Genomic DNA, 27,999 nt, shown 5'->3' with positions numbered 1-27,999 from the left:
TACTACTTTCTACTTTTTAATCTCCTTTCTATTGGGAAAAGATTTTATATATGCGAGTGCGATTCACTGTTTCAGTTCAGTGTCTACCAGTTACTTCTTTCCCCACCTTCAAAGTTTAAACCCTAAACCCTTCCATTTCACAAAATCACCAAAACCCTAAACCCTGAAATCCCCAACACAATCTCCAATCTCTCACACTCTTCATCTCTGCGCAATGCAAACCGTGTTCGTGTGAATGATCTGATTCCACCGAAGAAACCGATGGCGAAAATGGCCTTGTTGCTCTGCTGTGCGGTGATGATGGTGGCGTTGGTTGAACACGCTGCATCGTTGCATTCTGCTTCTGGTCCTCACATTGCAGATGTTAACCTTCTCTTGCCGCCCAAAATGACCTTCCCTGTTGAGTACAGGCTTCAAGGAAGCGACGGTTGCTTCACATGGTCACTCTCTATCTCTCATTTTTCATCTCACTTTGTTGCTCTCTGCCTTCAGTTTTATGATTTTTACTGTTTTATGTATTTGAAAGCAGTGGAAATTATAATTTTGTAATCAGAAGTGAAAATAGGAAATAAAAGCTGAAAACATTTTTGGAAACCAAACAAACAGGTGCTTAATTGTTTATTCTAAAGTCTATACAAGTGTTTCCTATGTTCCTCGGATTTTTCGATTAGTGTTCGTTGGTTTGTTTTGGTTGTAGATTGTACGCCATCCATCCTCGTGTTATATTAAGAGAATGAATTAGATTTTGCGAGGCCTAACGCTACCCAAAAGCTAGCTCAAGAGTTGAGGGTTGCCTTCCCATGTATAAGGGCTATCTTGGCCATATCTCTAGTTAATTGGAGATTTCTCAACAGAATGATTAATTATATTAGCTTCGATGATAATTTTTTTGACCAAAATGTCTTTATTTGTGTTTTAGTGTAGTTCAATACTGAAAAGTCCAAGGCATATGGAGAATAGCTAATTGTAAGCACTTATCTCATAAGTGGTTATTCATAAACTAATTTTAGAAACTTATTGAAATAAGCTCAAAAAAGCTTATATGTAGGTATAACTTTATAAGTGTGTTTACATGCTAATATGATAAGCTTATAAAAAATCAGCTCTTGGTAGACCATAATATATTTTCATAAGTTTAACCAAACACCTATATGAGGGTTTGTGTTATAATATAAGCTCAAATAAGCTATACCTTAAACACCCAAAGTATCATGCTACCCTTCAAGTAATTTTAGTAGTTAGGTGGTGAGAGGTACCAATGAATAAGGGTGTTATTGAAAAAAATAACTTATATATTTTTGAGAATGCACGCATTTTTAGAGAATGAATACTAACTGCTATGATAAATTATTATTATTTTTTTCCAAAATAACCTTATGTGTTAGAGTGTAGTTCGATACTGAAAAGTCAAAAGAGTATGAATTATATTGCTACTCTTAAAGTAATTGTAGTAGTTTGGTGGCAAGAGATACCAATAAATAAGGGTATTGATTGCTAGAAAAAATAATTAATATATTCCTGATTCCTAAAATTATAAATAATTTGAGACAAATCAATAGTGTTGGCGTCAAATTTTATTGGACAGAGGGAGCAGTATTTTGTAATTGAGTTGATCCTGATGTTTTAGCAAAATTTATTTATTTAGCTTTGCAACAAATTGTTAGGTCGTGGGATCATCATGATATCCTGTCTGTTTTGCCTGAGTATAATTCAAGCAACAAGTGCTCAACTAGTGCAAGGCTTCGGTCAATCGCCCCTTATAGCGGTAGGAAGGAGACTGCTGTTTATGCTGCAGATGTGAAAACCGGAACTGTGATTCGCTGCAAAGTCTTCATTGACAACATATCCAGAATCCAGATATTTCACAATTCTATTAAGCTTGATTTAGACGGACTTGCTACGCTGCACGTCCGTGCCTTTGATAATGAAGGTATTCATGAGTTATTACTGATTTTGTGCATATATTGGGATTTTTGTACTCCTACACCGTTATATGCCTCTTCCATATGATTGATGTTAATATTTTGCTGTATTCTGATTTCAATTTCTTGTCTTTACATAATTTTTCTCTTGCTGATGTGCTTTCTTTGCCATCTTTTCTGTTGAAAACTTGAGTATGAACAGACCTTTAGTAAACAAAAGAAGGCAACCTGATACAGGATATGCGTGAGAATCGCTGTGGGGTTTATTTTGTTCCTTTTGTCTTTTGAGCCTGATAGACTTAGGCAATCAACTATTCATCATTTAATTATTGATATGATTGTTTCTAACTTAACGTTTGTTTCCTCACTAATTCTTAATTTAATTTTTTTCATTCCTTAATTAAGTCTTGGTCATATTCAAAATATCTATTAAACTTCTCTTTGTGCTGCAGAAAATGTATTTTCCTCATTAGTTGGCTTACAGTTCATGTGGAGCCTTATGCCTGAAGCTAATGGATCACCCCATCACATTGTTAATGTTCCTCTAAAGGACTCTCCCCTCAGTGATTGTGGGGGGCTCTGTGGTGACTTAGATATACAAATAAAACTTGAAGATAGTGTAAGTGTACCACTGGCTGCTTTAAATGAGTTAAGCTGCTGTTGTTTAACTAATAATGCATATCATTTAATATTATATTCAACCTTTTTTCCTGGCCCTGTTTTGTAGGGTGTGTTTTCAGATCTTTTTGTAGTAAAGGGAACTGAGATTGGCCATGAGACTGTGTCCGTGCATTTGCTTGAGCCACAGTCAAAGAAATTGGCTGATGAGATTGTTCTCACCGTAGCTGAAGCTATGTCACTTAGTCCTCCTTCACCGGTTTTTGTACTTGTTGGCTCAGTCATTCCCTACTCCCTGAAAGTCATCCGTGGAAATGTTCCTCAAGGTTTTCTTAATTTGTTGCCTTTTCATTTAAATCTGTGTTAGTCTTTTAATTGAATGTTTATGCTGTCTAATTTTAGAATTAGCTGCTAGGAATAAATTTGTCATAACTCATGACTCATGAGACTCCTGATTTGCAGCCCTTTTCTTGAAATTTTGCTCCAACATCTTTCTAAAGTTCAGGTTTTATTTGTCTGCATTCCACAATGTTTTAAATGCAATTGAGTGGTTACAGTATGGAGGTACCAGATGGAAAAAGGTTTTGGTTGTTGTCATTGTAGTGGTTATAGGGGTGTAGCCTCATAAGTTCCATTCCTCTGACATGCGTGTTCTGGGCTAAAAGCGTTTTGAATGAAATAGTAATCTATTATTCCTGCATTTTAGGTAGCTTGGCAGCTAGCTGGCTAGTAAGTGGGTTTACTATCATTCAGTTCCAATCCGCATTGGAGGTGTTATAGCCGTGCCTTAAATTTTTCCTTTATGTTGTGTAGGATTATCCCTTTATACTTATGACTTCCTGTTATGATTTTTTTAATAGCCTTACCGATATCTTTCTTTGGCTTTTGCAGTGGTCAGTTTACCCTCACCACATCATCTCTGGTCTGTTTCAAATGCTTCGGTGGCTCAGGTTGACTCAAAGACAGGGTTAGCATATGCGTGGAACTTGGGGATGACAGCTGTCATTGTTGAAGATACAAGGGTTGCTGGTCATTTACAAGTGTCTTCACTAAATGTGGTCCTACCAGCTTCTTTAAGTTTATATTTATCACCTTTATCTAGTTCTGGTGATCTTGTGGAAGGAATCAAATCTATTCCTCTAATGGCCCGTTGGTATGTTGTATCTGGCCATCAATATCTTATCCAATTAAAGGTTTTTGCACATGGTCATGATACACAAGAGATTTACATTACAGAGGTAGCTTGCATTATTCTACTTTGACTACTTAATAGCAACACTGTAAAGCATCTGTATATTGTTAAATTTTCTTCTCTGGTCTGCATTGATCCTATATATTTTATGATTTCAGATTTTAAGGACAACTTTTCTTAATGTTTCTGTTAGCATTCTACATAATAAATTATACTTTTTTTACATTGTAAAGTTTTCCTTGTTTTAGGGGAAAAACATGCAAAAAGGAAGATTTACTAGAATTAGCTTATTCATCATACTTCAGTTTTTGTCTTTTCCTTAGCCAGTACTAAACTCCTAACCCTTATGTAACAGCAAAGTATGCAGCCATAACCATGCAGACAAGTCATCCCACATTTTAGATGGATTTTGTAACACTATGTACCTGTTGGTTACTACCTGAAATAACGAGTTTTAAATCTTTTTGAGGGTATGAAAAAGCTTAGGGGAAGGGTGGGTGCCCCATTCCAAGGTTAGGTATGCCACAAGCCTTAGCAAGGGTTTATAATAATTGTACTTTATGGATGACCAGCCAACAAAGGACTAGTTACATGAAACCTTTTTGTTGATGTTGTTTGATCCTGCTATTTGAGTCAAGTCAAACCTCATTGGTTAAAGACAATAAATATATTTTAAGAAAGACAAAGCTGTTGTTTATTGAAACAAAGAACTCTTACTATTTAATTGTTATGTTATCCATGGCTTATTCATTTTTTAATCCTTGCACCATTAGAGGTCAAACATTACTGGTGAAATAATGTCCCTACCAAGATTATGATTCAACTTAGGTACGTTAAGTCTCCATAGTATAATACTGTAATGATCAGGATGCATATTCAAATTTGCCTATTGGCATCAAGTAACATGGTCATGGCATTTTTTGATATTTTCAGCTTACATTGCTAGTCTTTTTTCTTCTGCTTTATTTATAAATTATATATCTGCATTGGGAATTTCGTCTGTAATCAATATCTTTCCTAGGAATTGCTTTTGTGGGTTTGTTTTGATGGTTTTCCACTTATAGCATTCTTCATTGTATTGCAGAAGGATGATGTTAAGGTTTATGATGACCAGTCTGATTACTGGAGAACATCTTGGGTTTCAAATGATATTGCCTTAAAACATGGTTGGCGGAATTCAAAAATTTTGGAAGCTTATTCTCCAGGACTTGGAAAATTGACGGCTTCTCTGAGCTATCCTGGTGGGGCTGATGACAGGAAGGAGGTGATCATTCTTTCTTGAAAGCTTTCTTGTTCTTTGAATTTTTTCTGCTCAATTATTTGTAGCTTCTTTTACTTGATGGTACACCATATTTTGCTGTGTGGTTATCACATATTACTTCTTTGTTTGGGTTGGAGAGACGCTATATGTTGCTTTGTAGTCTTAGTAACATTCTTGTGCCTTTTCAGGATCTCACTTATTTTTTTAAACCTTGTAGATTATCAAAGTCGTGCAAGAAGTTATGGTTTGTGACCAAGTGAAGTTCACCTTGGACAATGAAAGTGGAGTTGTCTTACTGCCCTGGGTCCCTGGTGTTTATCAGGATGTTGAGTTAAAGGCTATAGGAGGTTGGAAGCTTTTTCTATATGCTATCTGAAATAACTAGCTTATTTCTGATGTACTTATACTTTTGATCCCCCTCCGTGCTGTAGGTTGTGCAAAAACAGTGAGTGACTACAAATGGTTGTCCTCAGACACATCCACTGTATCTGTGTCAGCTTCTGGTATTGTCCAGGCAAAGAAGCCTGGTAAAGCTACTATTAAAGTGTTATCTGTATATGATTCACTAAATTATGATGAGGTAATATAATTAAGGTGGATATATAATTTTATTTATTTGCACCAAATATCTTTTGTAGATTTGATTATGCTTGGATCCTTAAACCCAAATTTCCTTTGATTTGAACCTTGAATTCATCTCTTTGGAGTATTTCTTTCATCCTCTGTTTAAAATTTTAAGGCTAATGAAGGGGTCAAGCATTAAATGGAGCCAACCATGGTGAGCTTGCTTGGGCAAGCCAGAGATGGTTATAAGTTGATGATTATTTTGAAATGTTTTCTGCCTCTTAGGATTTCTGAATTATGATGGGATCCAGTACCAAAACAGTCCTTCCTCAATCATGCAGTTCGCAGTTGCTCTGCTACTCTGTCACAAATACCCCCTGTCTGATGATAATGGGATGATTTTCTTATTATAAAATATTCCAAGATGTGTTTTCTGTCAGACATTCCTTGGCCGTTTGTCTGTTTTCTATCTATCCATGAAATATTCATATTTATTTTTTTAAAACGCTTTGGATGTCTATACAATTTGTCCATGTTTTAATTTTGTATTATTATTTCCTTATAGGTTCTCGTTGAAGTCTCCATCCCAGCTTCTATGGTTATGCTTCACAATTTTCCTGTAGAAACTGTTGTTGGTTCTCATCTTCAAGCTGCTGTGACAATGAAAGCAGTAAATGGTGACACCCTATTTGAGGATATTGTGAAGTTTCTTTTTCATTTAGTAACTATACTGCTTGGCATTTTTGGTTATGTTGAAGTTTCATGTGCAGGTGCCTTTTTCTACAGATGTGATGCATTCAATTCTTTGATAAAGTGGAAAACTGGAAGTGAGTCTTTTGTAATTGTTAATGCAACTCAGGAGTTATCATACTTGGAAACAGCGCCGTATAGTCAGCTCCATCCATCAGCTGATGGCTTTCCCTGTTCTTGGACACACATATATGCTTCTAATCCTAGTCAAGCTGTGATCCATGCCATACTTTCTAAAGAACATAATCAATACGGTCTTGGTCCAGTTGTCTTAAAAGCATCTTTGCGAATTGCGGCATATCAGCCCCTTGTTGTATATCAGGCAGGTGACGGGAACCACTTTGGTGGCTACTGGTTTGACTCGGCTCAAGCAGATGATAATAAGCTATCACATAGCTTGGAGGAGTTATATCTTGTCCCTGGGACATATTTAGACTTGCTACTTTTCGGTGGACCTGAACGGTGGGACAAAGGTGTTAATTTCACTGAAACTGTGGAAGTTTTGGATGAAGAGAATGCTCTGGCTGAAGATGGTCTCCTTGTGCATCGTGTATCTGACGACTATAGGACTTCGTATGGAATTTTATGTCAAACACTGGGTACCTTTGTAAGTATCTGTATTCCTTTCTTAGTAGAAAGTTTCCTGGTGTTGGTGTACAGTATGTGTGGAGCATTAGTCCGTTAATGTCTTAGTTAGTTTAGTGGCTGCCACATAATTCTTTAGTAGCTTGTAGCAGAATTCTATTCTAAACCCAACTGTAAACAGCTAAATGACCAACTGTAAACAGCTATATGAATACTGCCAGTTATATTTGAATATGGTAGAGAATAGGAAATCTCTTATTTAGACATCTCAGTAGTCTCTCTCTCTATTTTCTCTCACTTTGCTTCATGTTTCAATTTTCTCTTGTTAGAATGCACTGGAATATTTGACTTGACACAAAGGTCGGCAAATAATAATTTTTTTTTTGTTTCAATTGACTCAGAAACTTCTTTTTAAACGTGGAAATTTGGTTGGGGATGATCACCCTCTGCCTTCAGTAGCTGAAGCTCGGTTGTCAGTGATATGTACCATTCCTTCTTCTATTGTACTTTTAGCTGATGAACCAGGTTGGTATTATTTCACACAATGATCACAATGAGTTTTAGTCATTGACAACACAATTTTTCAGTTTTCTCTTTCTTAATTGAATTGTGCTTTCCAGTAAATGAACGTGAAATTATTAGAGCAGCCGCTCAAGCTGAGCGTACTTCAGGTAGACTTCGTGATGCCCCAGTTACTGTGGCAAATGGGCGCATTATTCGGATAACTGCAGCTGGTATTAGTGATTCTGGAGAAGCTTTTGCAAACTCATCTTCTCTCAGTGTGAGGTGGGAACTTAGCAGTTGCGATGGATTAGCATATTGGGATTATGCTTTTGATACCGTGAAGTCCAACAATTGGGAGAGATTTTTGGTTTTGCAAAACGAATCAGGATTGGTACTGAGAGAATCATAATAATTTTTTCATTTTATTTACTTTCTGTCTTCTAAGTTCTAACCATATTTGAAATTTTGAATCCTTCTCGTAGTTTAACAATGGAGTTTTGTGTGATAACTTGCTGTTCCAAAAACTTAATTTATTTGATTTGCCTTTGAACACCATTTTAGTTTACACATCCCCACTTATACTCTGTAGTTAGTACTAACAATGAGTCTATATCAATGTTTTAATGTTTAACTTGTCAATATTTAATATTTTAATTTCCTTAATTGGGCGTAGGCAATCTCTGTAGAGTATTTTTGTTATTTGTTCAGTGGTTATTTATTATCATTGGCCTGATGGTCATATCGTACTATGTTTACCTTACCAGTTTGATGTAAATCTTGACTCGATTTCATCAATCTGATACTCTTTACTTGCAAAATAGTTTTGGTTGAGGAATCTCTAAACTACCTTATTCACATACTTAATGAATGCTTTAAGATTGTTTACGTTGTTGTCACATATGTGATTTATACATGAGTGCAAAAATCTGCTGATAAGTTATGGTATAATAATAAGCTTATTGCTGCTATTTGACATGACACGGGACTCTTGTCTGTTAATTCTCAAAGTTTGTTGTTGCATAAATAGTGTGCTAATTTTTACTGGGTCCTTTATCATGTGTGTATCTTGCTGTGAAGTTTTGTGTAAATTTACCCCTAATTGCTAACTCTTGTTCAGTAAATAATTACATTATTTTACTTAAGTTGTCCTAATGTATGGTTAACTGAAGTTACCTTAAATGTTTTGTGACTTTTGTCTTGTAGTGTGTTGTTCGTGCTACTGTTACTGGCTTTCTTGATAGCTTCAGAGATGATACATTTCACCAGTTTTCTCAAGCTGAAAATGTGCTGACAGATGCAATTCGTTTACAGGTACAATCTGTTGGAATTAAATTTTCTACAATTTGAAAGTGGTTCTTTTACTTGATTAAAATCGATTAGTTTATAAGATTCATGGTCAAGTTTTACATCTTCTCTCTGCAGTTCCATCCTTATGATGGGATTTTGCAGCACCTAGATATTCTTATTGTTGTTATTCTGTCCTGAGAAGTTTCTTATATATTGTTGCAACAATGCAGCTTGTTTCTACCCTAAGAGTTGATCCGGAGTTCAACTTGATATATTTCAATCCTAATGCAAAGGTAACACCCTTACTTGTTGATATTTCCCATGTCGGTTGACCATACCTCAGAGGGACCTAGAATTACTAATTTTTGTGTGAAGATTACATTTTCTGTGGCTGTACTCTTGATATGCTTTTTATTCTTTTATGAGAAGTTGGATAAGTTTTCATGTATCTACTATTATAGCATGGAAGTGTTTCCTCAGTAGTTATTTGTTGATGTTCTGCTGTAGGCTTCATCTGCACAATCCTGTTGGAGCAATATTTTATCCGATTATATTATGGTTGGCTACAATATAATCATAGGGTATCATAGATTTAATGAATATGGATCTTTTGCATATTGTTTGGTTGGAGGTGAATGGAGGGGAGGGGAGGGGAGGGGAGGGATTTTTAAAAACTGATTTTGTTTGGTTCAAACTTTAGGAAGGGAGGGGAGGGAAATGGAGGGGAGCAAAATCCCTCAAACCTCAATTTTTTGTTCCCCCTAAAAGGGGGGGAATTAGGAGGGGAAATAAATTTCGGACAAAAATAACCCTGCACAAATTTAAAAATTCCAATTTTCTTTCTCCCCACACCCTCCTCTCTCTCTTCTTTTTTCACAGTGATCCACCTCTTCCCCCGCACGCATACCCAGCAAAAGAAAGAGCCTCTTCTAATCGACGAAATCAGCAACGTATGGAAAACCGCAAACCCATTTTGAATTTTTCACAGTTCTCCTTGTTAATTGCTCTCTGTTTCGTTTTACCTGTGTGTACCCCACCTGTTTGATAAAATGCTTCTGTGAATCATACAACTTTGTCTGTTGTTTCATGCTATATTTTAAAACCCGTATATCAAACTGGTAACACTAACACCTCTTTTTCCCATTGCCATTTGATTGAAACAACTTTACCGGTTTTAAAATTTTGATTATAAAGTTTTGATTTGTTTGACTGTAAGGTTTATAAAGTTTGATTATAAAGTTTCTTTTCATTTTTTATTATAAATTTTGATTATAAAGTTTTCATTTGTTTTATATATGTTTTATCAGTATGCAAGGTCTCAAAAATTTCTAGCTGAATTATAAAAATGCAGGGTATAAAAATAATTTTAATTATAAAAGCTCTTCCCTCCCCTCATGAATCAAATAAAAATAAGTTATTTTCTCTTCCCTCCCCTCATATGAACCAAACGTAATAAGTATTAAAATCCCTCCTCTCCCTTCCCCTCCCCTCCCCTCCCCACCATTAAAATCCCTCCCCTCCCCTTCCCTCCTTTGAACCAAACAATGCCTTGGAGTTTCGGCACAGGCCTTTGCACTGTATATTATTAGTCATGTAAAAATAGATCATGATTGCATATTTTGGTAGAATTGTTTTAGCTTGAAGGATGCTAATAGTCAACTAGCTCATCAACTTTGTTCATCTTAAGTGAAATTCCATTTTTTTAAAAATGATTAGTCTTTGATATGAAAGTTAAAACTTACAATTGATGGGCAATGTAATAAATCTCACTGTGCCGTAACCATCCACAGTATATTATATACTGTTACATGAAACCAAGAGAGTGGAATGAATTGTACTCTGGAAGTAGAAGAGCATGTTTAACCCAATTTTAAAATTGTTACTGACAATTTAATTAATTACCAACATATGCTTAAATACCAGAAAATAGTGAAGCGAAACCCTCATTAAACCTACACGATTGATGTTTTTGTCCCACGGGGCATATTTGAGTTGAAGCCTTATATATATTGTGGTGTGGGTGGAGGTGGTTCCACCTTCTTCCCTTTCAAATGCAGGTCTTTATCGTGCATGGTACTCTAACCTGCTTTTTATTGCCCATTTGTTATGCAAATATGTCTTGCATACTGCTTTTGTTCATGAAAGTCAACTGTTAGTGCATTTGCTTAGAACTTAAAAAGGTTTTTGCTCTGTTGTGTATCTTCCTCCAGGTTAATTTGTCAATTACTGGTGGGAGCTGTTTCTTGGAAGCTCTTACAAATGATTCTCAAGTTGTTGAAGTTATTCAACCTCCATCAGGATTAGAATGCCTACAACTGATTTTGTCCCCTAAAGGATTAGGGATAGCTAATCTGACTTTATATGATGTTGGGCTTACTCCTCCACTCAGAGCGTCTGCACTGGTAAGCTCCGTTTTCCCCCAATTATGAATTGCTTTAAATTTTAGGAAACTGCTTGGTTTTGATATCCCTGCAGTAGTTTTACGATCGATAAGAGGATTTTAAAATTTATACATTGTTATAATATAACCCATTCTGTTAGAATGATTAATTTTCTATCACCTTTTTCTTGTGTGCTTATTTATGCAATTATTTTTGTCTGGCAAGCCATGCTCTCTGATGTGTCTTTCATACCTAAATATCAATACCAAATGTCTTAATTGGTTGTAGTTTAACGCATTTCCTGCTTACAAGAAATATCATTTCCCTTGTCTCGTTATTATTAGTTTAGTATAGAAAGAGATATATTTTCGAATTGATTTATAGAAAGAGTTTAACATACACTCCGTTTACTTTTCTTAAGGAGCTGCTGTTAGGTGTACCAAAATAATGACATTTAGTTTATATGGCTCTACCTCATTCTAACCTTCTTTCCACCCAGTGGGGAAAAACTTTTGTTATCTAATTTTGACCTCAATTTTTTTCTACTAAAGCTTGCCATCTTGGTGGGGAAGAAAGTAATAAGAGCTCAATTTTTCGCCTACCGGTGCAAATAGTATTTGAATTTTGCATGTTTGTTTTCTGTACTGCAACACAACTTGGTCCAGGTGTCTGATCATTGCATGATGTTGTTTAACGTTTGATTCTTACATGGTTGAATGTTGCAGGTCCAAGTTGCAGATATAGACTGGATTAAGATCAAGTCAGGAGAAGAGATTAGCCTGATGGTATGTCTTTCTCTAAAATTTTCTTGTTTATATTTTTTATTTTATCTAAAATGACTTAAACATGAGATTTTATTGGATGTGTCCATCCATTACATACATAATGGTCTTACTAAATAACAGGTGGAGAGAAATCAAAAGAAAGCTGAATAACATTGTTGTAGCCTTCCTAAACCAGACTAATATTTCTCATTTATGAGAAGAAAAAATAGAATTTAATCCACAATTGATTGACCACATTTCTATCATTGCTTGTCTCTAGTTGTTAACAACCAACATTATTGATGGCTTTGGGGTGTTCCTTCTTTCTTATAAAACCCATGGAGTCAAATTCACTAGACATAGTAATGAATTTTTTTCTTGACTGGCAAGGCTCGAGAACTCAATCTGTCTTTGCAATTTGCCTTGGAGAGTAAACACATAAAGCTTGGATGTGGAAGAAATTGGATTGTTTAATGTGGGGAAGAAATGAAAACACTAGTTAAGAGAAGGATAAAGGCTGCCACTTGCGTGTAAGGGAAACCTTCCTTATTGCATTCCACATGAATTCTATTTTATTGGTGATTAGGAAGCAATATTTTCTTTCCCCGTATGAAAAATTCTCAATGATATGGGGACAACTCATGGCTGAACTTCATCTAGATCTTTGAAAGAGGTGGTGGAGAGTAGAATGATAATTGATTTAGATTGGTTTATTGAGTTTATTATTTATTTAGCATTTTAATTTTACAATTAGGGTACTTTTATTTAGTATTTAGGGATTTTATTCTAATGTTGGGATTATCTTATTTTAGCTTAGAATTGGAATATAATTATTAGATTGTTTGTCTTTTTTGGGGGTGTATAACCTTCAGGATAAATGTCTAGATGCATTTGATCATTAATAATTTGATATACAATTTTCCGTTCAATAGAATATCTTAGTTTGAGCTGGAGGAACACTCTGCACTAAAAGGAATACTAGGCTTATCTTGGTTAAGGAGTATTCTTGGGATACTTCTCCTACATCAGTTTATTGACACCCCCAGCACCACCATTCAGCTGACATCTATAGTTTTTGCTCTCTTTTTAGTCATTTCTAAATATTATAAGTGGATATGTGTCCAACCTAGAATTTTTCTACTATGATGTGCTATTCTGATCTTTACAGGAAGGAAGCTTGCAAACTATATACTTAACCGCCGGTACTAATGGTGGAAATAGTTTTCATTCTTCTCAGGTTTGACTTGTTTTCCCTATTTAATTTTAGGAGCTACAGTCCAGTCCTTTACCTGTTTTAATCTGATCTTGAGGGACATATATGCAACTTTACTTCAGTAAATATGTTCAGCAAGACTATTATCTTATCATTTTCATTGTCTTTTACTCTTTTTGAATATTATGTTCCCCATATTCGTGCGTAAGAGCATGTGATAGCAAGTTTTCTATATTTGAAACTGATGCAGTTTGTTTACATGAATCTTCATGTAAATGTTGAGGATAGTATAATTGAGCTGGTGGATACTGACAATTTCTCAAGCCTTGTTGGCGGTCATGTTAATGCAGCAAGTTTTAAAATAAAGGGAACGCATCTTGGAATTACAACCCTTTATGTAAGTCTATTGTCAGTCTCTATAATCTTGTACGTCACCTGAATCAAAATTCATTATAGACTTATGTTATTATTTATTGAAATCAGGTCAGTACTATACAACATTTTGGACATGTAATTCAAAGTCAAGCTATTAAGGTGGAAGTATATAAAGCCCCAAGAATACACCCTCATGATATTTTCCTGTTACCCGGTGCATCATACGTGGTATGTTTCGTACAAGTTTAACTTGGGAGTGTGAACTTTGGTAAAAGCTCATATACTAATAAATTTCTCTGTATTTCTTGTTTATATTTTGGTTGGAAATGGAAAAGTTGATTTTTTTGAATATGAAAAAGGGCAACTTGGTACTAAAAAGCTTCCTTCATTGCAAGATCTAGGAGAGAGGTCAGACCCAGTGTGGGTCTACTGTAAGCAGCCTTTTGCATTTGCATGAGGTTGATTTCACGACTAGGGTGTGGGGCGGCCTCTTAGTCACAAGACAGCAGCTCCAGTCTTTGCGCCAAGGCTTCTTCTACTTTTCTTTGGGCAAACTAAGTGCTTGCAATTTGACTTATCGGTTCATGGTTCATGTAATCTACTAGGTTATTTGTTTACTTTGTTGGAGAAAATAGAGAATAACGTGAAAGAGTAGAGAGAGAGATTGAGGGAAAATATATTATTGACTTAATTAAAACTGAAAGCAATACATGTCTTATATAAAAGACCTAACTTACTAGAAGATAACTAAAAGATAACTTCTTATCATAATAACTAAATCAGTTATTATCTTTTATTCTAGCCTCTATCTAATAGCACTATATCACTATCTATTAGCTAGATTTAATATTTGAATTAATATCCATAATACTCCCCCTTAATTCAAATACCCAAGAGATACTACACCTATCTCTTTCCTTAAGATCACAAATCTTTCAGTCTTCAAAGGCTTGGTGAAGATATCTGCCTTCTGCTCATCAGTGGGGCAGTACACCAGCTCCAGCTTCCCTCCATTCACTTGTTCACGCAGAAAGTGAAATCTGACTTCAATGTGCTTACTTCTTCCATGAGAAATTGGATTTTTAGCAAGACTAATTGCTGAGATGTTGTCAACCATCAGCTCCATTGGCTTCTTAGTCACAAAACCCATTTCTTTTAACAGTTCTTCAAGCCAAACAGCTTGGCAGGCAACAAAGGACCCTGCTATGTATTCAGCTTCACATGAGGAAAGAGCAATGATAGGTCGCTTCTTTGAGGTCCAGGAGATTGGAGCTCCATGCAGCTGAAACAAGTACCCAGAAGTACTTTTCCTGTCATCAAAGTCACCACTATAATCAGAATATGTGTAGCCAACCAGTTCCAGCTCCTTTCCAAGCTCCTTTTGCCTTGGAAACAATATTCCATAATCTGTAGTACCCTGCAGATACCGCAAAATTCTTTTGGCAGCAGCCAAATGTGATTTCTTAGGTGCACACATGAACTTGCTGATGAGTCCTACACCATAGGAAATATCAGGCCTTGAGTTGCACAAAAATCTGAGTGAACCAACAAGTTGCTTGTACAGAGATGCATCAACATCCCCTTCATCATCCCTCCTCAACTTGATATTCACTTCAGATGGAGTTGTTACTGGATGACAATTCCCCATGTTGAACCTCTTCAGTATGTCTTTGATGTACTTCTGCTGGTACATGAAAATTCCTGCTGCAGTATACTCGAATTGCATGCCCAGGAAGTAACTCAGCTTTCCTAAATCTGACATCTCAAATTCAGACTTCAGAATCTGCTTCAGCTCATCAAGTTCTTTAGGATCTGACCCAGTTATCAACAAATCATCTACATATAGGCAGATGAGTAGCAAACCAGTGTCTCCATGACTCTTTCTGACATATACACCATACTCCACAGAGCACCTATGAAACTTGAGCTGAAGGAGGAAACCATCAATTCTCTTATTCCATGCTCGTGGGGCCTGCTTCAAGCCATATAAGGCTTTGCTGAGCTTGAAAACCATGTTCTCTTTTCCTTGTATCTCAAATCCTGGAGGCTGACTCACATAAACCTCTTCTTCCAAAGGTCCATTTAGAAATGCAGATTTCACATCAAGCTGAAAAATAGGCCAGTTTCTTGCACTAGCAATGGAAACCACTAGTCTTATGGTTTCTATCCTTGCCACCGGTGCAAAAACCTCAGAATAATCCAGCCCAGGTTTCTGTAGAAAACCTCTAGCCACAAGCCTTGCCTTGTGCCTAGCAATAGAACCATCAGGATTTAACTTCTGTTTGAACACCCATTTAACCCCAATTTTGTGCTTATTTGTAGGTAAATGGACCAGAGACCAGGTCTGATTTTTCTCAATTGCTTTCAACTCATCAATCATAGCAGCCTTCCAAACTGGTTTCGCAAGAGCTTCCTCCACATGCAATGGCTCAGCGTCAGCCATCAAAGCAAAGTGAATCAGATCGCCTTCATCATTAACTGCATGGTCAGGGACTGTCTGATACTCACTATATCTTTCAGGCCTATTCCTCTGCCTTTGAGGTCTTGGAACATAGTTTGCAGAACCATCTGAATCAGCCTGATCATCATGTGGTAAAGCCTCAGAATTAGTTTGGTGAACATGTGATAAAGGTGCAGAATCATTGTCCTCATCACTTTCATCACTCCCTGTTGAATTCATTGTTGTGACCATTAGCATTATAGGATCTTCATCAGAATCTTCCCTTGTTGCATAAGCTTCCTTGTCTGCATTCTTCTGCTGTTTTGGTTTACCAGTGCGACACTCATAGGAGTAGTGTCCCATCTTGTGACACTTGTAGCATTCAATATTCTTCTTATCAGTCTTCCTCTGATTGCCACCTTTCTCCGGAGATTCACCCCTCCTTTTGGACGATTCTGGCTTGTCAGAATTATGTTGAGACCACTTTGACTTGTTGCCGGACTTTCCTTTGCCTGTCCACTTCTTCTTTTTGTCATCATGATTGTCCAGACCAACCTTCAAAGCTTGTTCTGCAACTTTCACAGAATTACGATCAGCAAGGCGCATCTCATGTGCTTCCAATGAACTCTGCAACTCTTCTATCTTCATGCTGTCCACATCTTTAGATTCCTCAATTGCCACTACGATGTAGTCATATTTGGGAGCCAAGGACCTCATGATTTTCTCTATCACCATCACATTAGTGATCTTTTCTCCACAGCCCTTCATTAAATTGACAGTGGTTAGGATCTTGGTGAAGTATTCACCAACCTTTTCATTCTCCTCCATCTGAAGACTTTCATACTGTCTTCGAAGAGTTTGCAACTTTACCTTCTTTACCTTGTCACTGCCACTATGAACTTTCTGTATAATGTCCCACATCTCCTTTGCTGAAGATGCATTTGCTATTTTTTCAAAATGCGTATCATCCACGCATTGATGAATGAGAAACATCGCCTTACAATCCTTCTTCTTCATATCATTATGAAGAGTCTTCTGTTCTTCAGTCATGTCTTGGGTCAGTGGTTGAAACCCATTCTCTATAACATCAAGAACATCTTGAAACCCAAATAGAACTTTCATCTGAGAATTCCATCGATCCCAATTCTTATCAGTTAGAACTGGGAGGTTTACTCCCGGCAGATTGTTACTTGCCATCGTGAGGGTTTCGGTTTCTTGATCAAAATCGAGATTCACAGCGTGTAGGGGAGGAACCTCTGAAACTCGCAGCTTCCACCAATTTCAGAATCGCAGAATTACAATTCTGATGAAGGACGAGACTCGAAGAGTCGCACTTCAACAAAACCGAGCCAAACAGATTTGAAACACACAGTTTCACAGCAACCCTAAACCACCAAACCTATCACAGGCCTCGAAACTCGCAGCTTCGATTAGAGGTTGTGTTTGGCTCCGTTTAAACAAGATTGAAACACTCAGCTTCAATCTTCACGACCCGCAGGTCCAAGAATCGGAACGTGCTCTAGATACCAAGTTGTTGGAGAAAATAGAGAATAACGTGAAAGAGTAGAGAGAGAGATCGAGGGAAAATATATTATTGACTTAATTAAAACTGAAAGCAATACATGTCTTATATAAAAGACCTAACTTACTAGAAGATAACTAAAAGATAACTTCTTATCATAATAACTAAATCAGTTATTATCTTTTATTCTAGCCTCTATCTAATAGCACTATATCACTATCTATTAGCTAGATTTAATATTTGAATTAATATCCATAATATACTTGACTCCCTATAGATCATTTGTTATTCGTTTCAAGATTAGCTATTGAGTTTAGTAGGGTGTCTATTAAAATGTACTTAGTTCATGAGCTAGTTAGCAGAAGCCACGTGAAGCATCTCAGTTCTTGCTCACAAGTGTTTGATCCTTACTTTCTCTTGTCTTAAATGTCTTGTTTGGTGATTGTTTATCTTTACAATTTGGTTCTTCAATATTGGGCTAGTGTGACTATTTATACTATTGTTTTCTCACTTTTTCTTGGTTTTATGACGACACCATTTTATTTTATTTATTTTCTTAGTTTACCATGGAAGGCGGCCCGACTCTCAGTGGTCATGTTGAGTATGCTATTGAAAATGACAAAATTGCAAGTATTGATAAGTATTCTGGAAGGCTTTCGGCAGTTGCTCTTGGTAACACAGTAAGATGTGAAATTCTGTTCAGACTTAATATTGTTCTATAGTTTGTTTGCTTATTTTTATTTCTAATTTGTTATGAAGTATACACTACAATGCATATGCATATTTAACTGATTGTCTAGCGCCAGCTATCTCCCAAATAGACCCCGTGTTGGAAATATTTTTCTCTTCTCCACCTCATGCGTACCTACTTCCCCATACCTCTTTAACACATCTCTCTGGAATAAACTTTCCAGATATATATATATAGTCCACGATTCAACTATAAAGAATTGGCCCATTTTCTTCATTTGACCTCCACCTCTATCACCATCCCTATTCTTTTTCTGATTTTGCAGTCCATACTGTATCTTCTGAACATATGCTCTCTCCTTTTCCTTCTTTTAAAGGAAGATGGAACACGTGTGATGATTATTTCAACCGTTTACTTCAAATAAACCAGATGTTAAATAATGTCTTAAGAAGTTAGTGCTCTATCACATTCCCTCCTTGGATCAGCGGGCAGATATTCTTTCAAAGGTTTCGTTTCCCCTTCAGTTTGCTACTTTCAGAGACAAACTCAATGTGGATGACAAGTTTTCACTTGATCAGCCACCTTGAGTTTGCAGGTGCAGAGTTTAGAGTGTAGTTATCACTCGGTTTTAATATACTTTTTGTAATTCTGTTAGTGAAGCTGTTCTAAGTCTCTTAGTGGTTGTTGATGCTGTTATGTAGTTATAACAGCTGTAAGTATAGGCAGTTTGTTCTAGCTCTCTCTCTATATATTTATATATGATCTACTCTTGTAATCTTCTCTATGAACATCAGAATTTCTCTCAATTTCCTGTTTACTGTTTTTCATTATTACATTTAAGCATATGTGCTTAGGATAGATATAACTTCTAAGTCTAATCCAAGACCTCATTACTATTGTCAGACCATTCTTGCTAGTGTCTTTGTGAAAGGCAATACTGTGATTTGTGATGCGAGGAGTACTTTAAGGGTGGGAATTCCATCTACTATCACATTGCACACGCAGAGTGAACAACTTGGGGTTGGCCGCACATTGCCAATTTATCCGCTATTTCCTGAGGTAACAATTTAAATAAAAAAATGAGAAGTTTTTGTTTATTTGTGTATTTCAAATCTTAATATTGATCACCTTTTTGGTTTTGTCAGGGAAATTTATTTTCTTTCTATGAGCTATGTAAAAATTACAAGTGGACTATTGATGATGAAAAGGTTTGTCTTTATCTTCAAATTATCTTTTCATTTCAATACCAGTTTTTTGTCCTTTCTATACAGGAAAAAATGTATTAAGGGCACCAGTGCTGTGGAATCAAGTACACACAGGGTGCAATATTTATACATCCTAGGAATCAAAAGACCATTATGGCCTAAAAGTCATGTTACAAGGGGAAAACTACACTAAGAAACATTAGAATTAGTAGGAAAGTTTGCTGTGATCTAAATGAAACAACTTTTTGAAAACAAAGCTTACAAACTCTTTCTGAAACTTGTCCTTACTGTTAGATATGAGTATTCCCATCAAATCATATATAGACCACTAAAACCAGTCTGAAAGTATTCTCTAACATATACTGACCCTTCTTTGCATTAGAATTGCATCAACAGGAATATAATAATTATCAACTGCTGCATCAAGATGGAGGTATTCCAAACTAAATAAAGTTTGTGCTTGCTAGTTATGGAACTGCAAAAATATCACTATCAACCCTAAGATATAAAACTAAACTACCACAATGATATTCCCTCATTATCAACAGACTCCGTCTAATGCATAATTCCATTCTTAACCCTAAGTATAATAGATACCAAAGCTAATATATCAGCTACTATAGTTAGCAAACTTGGGAGAAACTTTAAACTTGACACACCAGAAATCATGCCCAAAAAAACAATGTAGACATTTTCCCAACCTAATAATAAAAGACTGATTGAGCATGACATTCCGAGCCCCTACCACTCCCCTTCATGGGGTGTAAATCTGTTGCGTCAAGGAAGTATTCTGTCGGTTGTTGCTCTCCATGTATCTTTACTAATCAATTTCCTCCAAAGAAAGTCATACTCAAATGATGTAAGATAATATTAAGAATATTGACTTTGATTTGTTTCTTTAGGTGTTGAGTTTCAAGGTAACAGAGAGCTTGCATGTTGATAAATATGGCATCCAGTTTACAGCTTCAGAAGAAAGTCAAGTTACTGGTTACTTTGATGAGAATGACTTTGGCTTTATTAACGTCTTGCATGGAAGGTATTAAGTTAAACATGATTTTTGTTGAGAATAATAGCATGTTATAGATATGTAAAACACATAATGTGCACTAGTCTTTTGGGTATCCTATAAATGCTCCCACCTGCGTACGTTAGGTGAGAGCATGAATAGTTGTAAGGTCAGGATTAATGCCTCTTATTTCTCATTGTCTTCATATGTGCTGTCATGTTTTAAAAGTCACGTCAAATTCGTAAGTGGTCATATGATAATTAAGTAAGTTTTAAGTAGTCATATCATATGATAATTAAGTAAGTTTTAAATTTGATCATCCGTGTATGGTTGTTTGGTCAAGATATTATGCTTCCAGTTCACATATCATTGGTACAGAATCTTCTGAACTTTATATCGGTTTTATGTAGTTTGCTTGGTTTTTCTGTAGACATGATTCATGATAAGGCATTGTGGCTTGTTTGATCCATGCAGTTGGAAAAAGTTTGGGTGTTATTTTTGGTTGCTAAAATTAATTCCTTCCCATAGTAATAATAGAAGTGTACGCATGATTCACTAATTACAACCGGTGGTCAATATATGAATTATCATAAATAAAAGGCAGAGTAGATGAATATGTAATTCAGTGCCATAATTTTTGTTGGGGTTAGATCTGCAGGCAAGACCAATGTTACTGTGTCATTCTCATGTGAACTTTCAAATTTTGGGTCGAAGACACAGTCAAAGTTTTACAGTTCATCTTTATCCGTAACGGTGGTTCCGGATCTTCCCTTGGCTTTGGGAGTCCCAATAACTTGGATTCTGCCTCCTTATTATACAACTACAAGCCTTTTGCCTTCCTCCTCAGAATCTTATACACAATATGATAGTCAGAACCGCAAAGGAACCATCAAGTATTCTTTATTGAGAAGTTTAGAGAAAAATGCTGCTCTGCAGAACGATGCCATATTCATTGATGGGGATAGAATTAAAACAGCAGAAAGTAATGCTCTTGCATGTATTCAAGCTAATGATCGTATCACAGGAAGAATAGAGATTGCTTCTTGTGTCAAGGTTGCTGAGGTATGTAATTTATCCTTCACTTACTGTTGATTCGGGGCCACTTATTAGCACCCATGTGAGAGTAGAACTTACTGGTGCTGTCTTTTACAGATGTCAACTTTAGCTTTGCCACAGTTAGTCTTTAGAACATTTACTGATTTTATACTTATATTCCCCAATTTTTACATTGTTTTCATTAATAGGGATACGATAGAGCTGCGCTATCACTATATTAGAACATATTTTTGACATGCTAGTGGCAGCCTTAGCATGTCAAAACATGTTTTTACCTATGTTGTCAATCGCAGATCTCGGCGCATAGCGGCCAGCCCCAAAAATTGGATAGCGGGATGCTGGAATAGTGAATTTTAGTCTATATTTTATATAAGTTATACCATATATATACACACAATCAATGATAAATATTACTTGAAATTCATAACATATTCATACTTTCTTAGTAGCAAACTAGCAATAAAAGTCATAGGTCTTGAGAGAGAGCAAGGATGAAGAAAGAAGAGGAAGTGAGGAGAGGGTCGATCTCTTCCTCCCATCTAGGGTTGTTTTTTCGTCACCAAAACCTGGAAATAAAACACCCCCAACGTTTAAAATTGGAGGACGTTTTTGAAAACGTTAGACCCTTCTTTGTCTCGCTAGGATCGCGTAGGAAATGCCGGGAAATGGGCTGGGATCCCAGCCGGGACAGCCAGGACAGCGAAGTGGGATGGGACTGTGGTGGTCGTTGCAGTACTTGGCCAAGATGGGATGGGACACTGGGACCTCGCGGGACCCCGCCGGGATTGACAACCTAGGTTTTGACATCCACTGGATATTTTATTACTAACTATTAAATTTACAGGCATCCAACTGAAATTGAAATCTAGTGTCTAAAAAAATACCCCTACATGTTTGGGATAAGAGAGGAAAAAAATCTTAATAAATTTCATGGTATACTGTAATATATTTTTAATTGAATGCGTTGGAACATTATTTAATGATTCTTACTTTCATAAAATAAATGGGTAAATAGTTTATTTCTGGTCCATCCATTATGGTCAAACCCAGAATCTATCCAATACTTGCATTTGCTACTCCCCCTTCAGAATTTGCTTCTGTCTCAGCAGGATAAGTATATCTATTATATTGCCCATGTTAATTGCATTCTTGACATGTCTATTTGTTGGGAAACTCTAATCTTTACATCATAATTTCTATATTATCATCAGGTGACTCAAATTAGAATAGCCAGTAAGGAGGTTCTCCTCAAAGTGATTGACCTTGCAGTTGGTGCAGAACTTGATCTCCCAACAACCTTTTATGATGCTCTAGGTATCAATGCTCCCTTAATAATGATTCGCGTGTAGGAACTTTTGGAGTGAAAGTACTCATCTTTTATTGTTTCTTACTGTGCTTTGACAGGAAGCCCTTTCTATGAAGCATACAATGCTCTGCCTTTTTTTGCTGAAACTAACTACCCCGATGTTCTCTACATTAACAAAACATCTGATGGAAAAGGGAATGTCCATATCAAGGTTCTTTTTATGGGTTTTATTAGAAATAGTATTTCTTTCTCGGTTTCTCCATGTTCTTTGAATTTTGAGAAAAGCACAAGAACCTGGAACTTGGACATTCATAGACTTTTGGAGTTATTTTTGTCAGATTTAAAACCAATCACGTGCTTTCAGTCTTTCACTTTAAAGTTTAAACTTTGAGATAATTAGTTCATGACATGGTATTGAGGTGTCTATGACTAGGTTATTTGAAGTTTGAACCTTGCTGCCTTTATTCTGTTGATAAAAAGTTTAATTTCAACACATGGATGGGCTTGCACATTAACCACCCAAAGGGTTCTTAGTGAGGGAGCATGCTTTACATAAAAACCATTCATATGTTTGTCTGAAAACATAATTTTAAATATAGTTGGTTCGTGACAATTGTTTTGCCTTTTTTATGGTTGAAAAATCCTATCATGCGACTTTGGTCTCTAATGAAGTTGAGTACACATTGTGCATCACAATCAGTCTTAATTCACTTTAATCATCCTTATGATGTAACTTGAAGAGAGCATCTGTGATTTCATGGCATTGGAATAAACACTGTTTATTTACAGTCTAGCCAGATTTTTTGTCTGGTCTGTTGAACTACTTTGCTCAGCTGAGTAAATTAATGAAATTGTTTCCTCACTTATTCCTGGTTGAAGGCGATTCGGCATGGTAAAGCTCTTGTTCGTATGACAATTAGTGACGCTCCGCAGAAGTCAGACTATATGCTGGTAAGCATTTGCTGTTTGTTGCCCAGCACTTCAGGCTCCTGATACATATCTTGATTTCTTATGCCATATGATAAACTTTTGCAATCCATACTTTTATGACAATAAGAAGTGTTTTATTAATACACACATGCTTCTATTTTTGTTCAAGTTCATTTATCTTTTCAAAAACCTAGCTACTGCTGATCTGACTTCCTTCTCTACTATCTCTGTTTGCTACTGAGAAACAAAACCTAAGATATAACTTTTAACCTTAATTAGATGTGATATCCACATGCATGATCCAGTTAATAACATTTCCATTGTAACAATGACTCCATGAGTATGATATGTTAAGTGAAATCATCTTGAAATGAGAAGGACTGGGGATAATTTTGTAATGATTTTTTCCCTCCATGTAGCTTTTGCTATTAGGGTACCTGATCCTCATGTGGTTGTTTATTTCTCTGCATTTATCAAAAAATATTTATCATGCATAATTTTTGAAAAACTTATGATTCGTTTTTTAAGTACTCTTTTTTATTTTTGTATTAATTTATTTCCTGGTTTGATTAACAATTATAAGAATGTCACTATTTTCATTTTGTATTCAAGATTTGCATAGGAAATGGTGAAAACACTTAAAATGTTGTTTTTACTATTTCCAGATGTAAGGTGGCTTTTTGTAATTATTAATAAAAATAGGAGATAAAAAACACATTGTTGCCCTTGAGGTCGCTCTTCATTTGTTTTTGGTTTTCATTCAGTTCATATGCTTTTGTTTAAAATTGAAAAAATGGTACATTTTGTCGCTGTTTTTTCCTTTTTCCATGATGTTGCAAATGAAAACAAGACTTTATTTGCAAATTCTTGAAAACCTAAAAACAAAGTAACAAGGTAAAACTTTTCTAATTATTAATGGAAACATAACAACAAAACTGAAAATAAATCAGACACCTAATTGTTTAAAGATCAATGATGGACAAGCACACTGGACACTGGAGCTTGTACGTGTCATTTGCCTTACTATTACCATTAATTTATTTCTCACTGCTACCTAAAGACATCCCTATGGGCAAGTTATTCTCTTATGTGCACTATTCATCCTTCTATTTATATCTTATATCTCCTCTTCTTCCGTCTATCTGAAATCTTCCTTTCCCCCTGCAGATTAGAGTCGGTGCCCAAATATATCCTCCAAATCCAGTTCTTCACATAGGAAGTCCTCTCAACTTAAGCATAAAAGGTGTGGCTATATTGACTATTTAGTTGTTGCTGTTAATTTATTCTTGTAACAATGTCTTCTCTCATAATATATTTTTTTAATTTTAAACCTTTTATTTACCTTCACTTAAGCAAGTTAGTTTAGAACATGGTATTGGAGACAAATCAAGGGTTGAGGCAGGCACTGCGGATGATGTAGTTTTTGGTTTAAGTCTATATGCTCTGGTGAATGAAACTGATTTATAAAAGACTAGAAACATTGGTCATTAGCTCGGAATCTGATGGATCAGAAATCCACGGGTGACTTCAGCTAGATATTTTGTCATGGGTGTGTTGCAGTTTCTAGGCTGGGGTTAATGGCCTTTGTGAACTAAATGGATATCATTTGGAATGTGATTCCTAAACTTATCACAATTTATCCCTGTGGATTAAAAATATTTAAAAAATAATTAACAATTTCTGAAGAATTACAACAAAATAGGGTGGGTGGAAGAGCAGTCTTGCTAATCTTCTCAAATTTCTCATCGGGCATGTTAGAATTGAATAATGAAATTGTAGAGAATAAGGGGGAGATGATAGAACTGTATAACGGAATCACTAACTTAATTCTAGTTAGATAGTATGAATATGATGTTTTGTCTTTTCTGTATTTCTGGAGGAAGGATAATGTCATTTTTATCTTCATGTTTTAGGTTTGAGTGATAAAGTTTCTGGACATTGGTCTACAACAAATGGAAGTGTAATATCAGTTGACCCATTATCTGGGGTGGCCAAAGCTACTGGGGAAGGTTCAGCCCAAGGTGAAGAATAGCAATATTTAAGTACAAAAGATGAATTTGTAGTTGTTAACTTGTCATTTCTTGAGTTTTTGCTTAATAAACAACTATACAACTCCCTATTGAAATACGTTATTATGAACAGTATCTTTCCATTATGCAAAGTCCAAACTGCAAACAACAATTACAGTATTAAAAGGAGATAGTGTTTCTGTGGATGCTCCAAAAGGGATGTTAACTAATGTTCCATATCCTGCTAAAGGATACAACTTCTCTGTGAAGTTCAGGTTTGTAAACTATAACTCTAGACATGAACTTGGTTTAAATGGCAACCTCTAACTCTTTTTGTGACTGAATCAATTGCAATAGCAATACCTATGGTGAAAGGCTAGGTGCAGCTGGAGGAAACAAGAGAATTTCATTTGATTGTAGAGTAGATCCGCCATTTGTGGGGTATCTCGATCTTACTCTTACTTATCTGGTACCCTAAATAATCAATTCATTCTAGTTATATCTTCTACATCGATTTACTGAAGGTACGTGAAACCGTGGCTGGATTTGGACTCTGGCAACTCATATTGCCTATTTTTCCCTCACTCACCAGAGCATTTGGTACACTCAGCACCGAAGTTAGAAGGCATGAGACCAGATGTATCTCTCTCCATATATGCCTCTCTTAAAGAACACGAACATGTTTCTGGATCTGCATCGACACTTTTTATTGGAGGATTTTCTTTAATGGAGATGGGCAAGGTATGGTGTGCCAACAAAGCAAAATCCCATGATTCTTTTCCACCTCATTGCCTCGAAGTACATATCTTCATGATGAAAAAAGTGTTTGATTAGGTTGAATGATGCTATGTATTGTTGGTAATATCTTGATGAAGTTGCCCTCCTTTGTGCCTGTGATGTGCTGTACTGCAAATTCAGTAGAAACCCTCAATCTGATTGTGAAACATTATGTAAATTTTTTTATGATGTTTAGTATTTTCATTTTCATTTTTTCTCCCCTCAGAGTCCAATGCAGCTGAATCTGACACCTGGCTCTAACAAAACTTACATGACAATCTTGGGAAATACTGGTAAGATGGCAAACCATGCTACATCTTTTAGGTAGATGAAGGAGCATCATTGCAATGTTATTTTTTTCATTCATATGACAAGATGACTAGAACTACCTCCACCCCAAAAAGGCCCCTCCCTAGGATGGTTAAAGAAAAAGAGAAAAGGACTAAGTTGCCCTTAATTTCCTCACGACAATAGCTATCATCATCACATGTTGAGGGCAACGTCGATACAGATATATAATCATTGTCTTCTACCATACGAATACTAACTATTTGGCTGTCTTATTACAGATGTTGAAATTCACTGGCGTTACCGAGATTTGATTATGATCAGTGCCATTCAGAAAGAAGATTTTGGCCTTCGAGGGTTTGCACAGTACGAGGTAAGTGCTCTAAAAGTTCACAACTAACCGCTGAACTGATTCCCACAGCTAGACAGATTCAACAATGTTTCAATTTATATTTATACAATTAGGTTTTTTTTCTTTCTTGTCCATATTTCCAGGTCAAACTGCTGAAAGCCAAGAGATTCAAAGACAAAATCACCATCACACTCCCAGCTAATGGTTACGTATTCCTGAAGTTTTTAATGACTTTATTCCCATCAGCAATTGATGGTTTTTTTCATTAAAAAGGAAAATGATTAAGTATATGTCAGAATCTTTCTTTTACCCGTATTATTACAGGCCAGGGATTGGAAATAGACATAAGCTACGAACCAGAACCGGAGGAAACAGTACTACCCAGTGTACCCATAAATAAAACCCTCTGGGCTAGCATCCTTGGGTCTATCCTGCTGTTGATTTTCTCAATTGCTATCTTCTTGGGATTCCTGGACAGACCAGATAGATCTCAGCAAACAAGTGCTCCGGTCACTGCCAGCATTGGAGCTCCTACAACTCCTGAAAGAAGCAGCCCAGGTGTTCCAAATGAAATGTCTCCTCGGACACCCCAACCATTTGTAGACTATGTACGGAGAACGATCGATGAAACTCCATACTACAAACGGGAAGGGAGGAGAAGGGTGAATCCACAGAATACATTTTAGACTCCTATCTATGATACCGTGTCAGAGGCTGACACAGGTGCACAGTATCTTGCATTCATTAATGTTGTAAAATTTTCAAACTGTCAATTTTGGTCACTACATGTAGTTGTGTAAATTTAGGAATGTAAACTGTCATTATGTGAGATTACATTAAATACTTGTCCCATTGTTAGCTTAGTGTAGTAAAACATTTCCTTGCACGTGTATCTGTAATTGCATTTCACCTTATTGCTTCTCCAAATAGATTATTTTTTTAATGTAATAGTTCCATTCTCCAACTTACAATATTCTAATTAATATTCATATTTATAATAA

General features: G+C 36.1%; 1 protein-coding gene across 1 annotated transcript; it reads left to right on the top strand.

Annotated features, from left to right (window-relative positions):
• On the top strand, window positions 1–27,999 carry LOC130739187 (nuclear pore complex protein GP210). Its single transcript, XM_057591423.1, has 36 exons — window positions 1–440; window positions 1,665–1,930; window positions 2,375–2,541; window positions 2,650–2,866; window positions 3,432–3,778; window positions 4,817–4,996; window positions 5,211–5,340; window positions 5,425–5,573; window positions 6,123–6,234; window positions 6,328–6,914; window positions 7,294–7,417; window positions 7,513–7,787; window positions 8,600–8,707; window positions 8,914–8,976; window positions 10,894–11,085; window positions 11,790–11,849; window positions 12,997–13,065; window positions 13,292–13,438; window positions 13,525–13,644; window positions 17,939–18,058; window positions 18,973–19,128; window positions 19,215–19,277; window positions 20,177–20,310; window positions 20,931–21,342; window positions 22,548–22,650; window positions 22,741–22,853; window positions 23,522–23,593; window positions 24,740–24,815; window positions 25,486–25,593; window positions 25,715–25,856; window positions 25,939–26,022; window positions 26,106–26,322; window positions 26,585–26,651; window positions 26,928–27,019; window positions 27,142–27,202; window positions 27,323–27,999. The coding sequence occupies exons 1-36, from the start codon at window positions 262–264 to the stop codon at window positions 27,682–27,684; spliced, it is 5,874 nt and encodes a 1,957-aa protein (XP_057447406.1). The 5' UTR covers window positions 1–261; the 3' UTR covers window positions 27,685–27,999.

The sequence above is a fragment of the Lotus japonicus genome, chromosome 2, assembly GCF_012489685.1.
Source record: "Lotus japonicus ecotype B-129 chromosome 2, LjGifu_v1.2".
NCBI classification, from domain to species: domain Eukaryota; kingdom Viridiplantae; phylum Streptophyta; class Magnoliopsida; order Fabales; family Fabaceae; genus Lotus; species Lotus japonicus.
The sequence above is the reverse complement of the archived record's forward strand: the minus strand, read 5'-3'. Positions and strand labels throughout refer to the sequence as shown.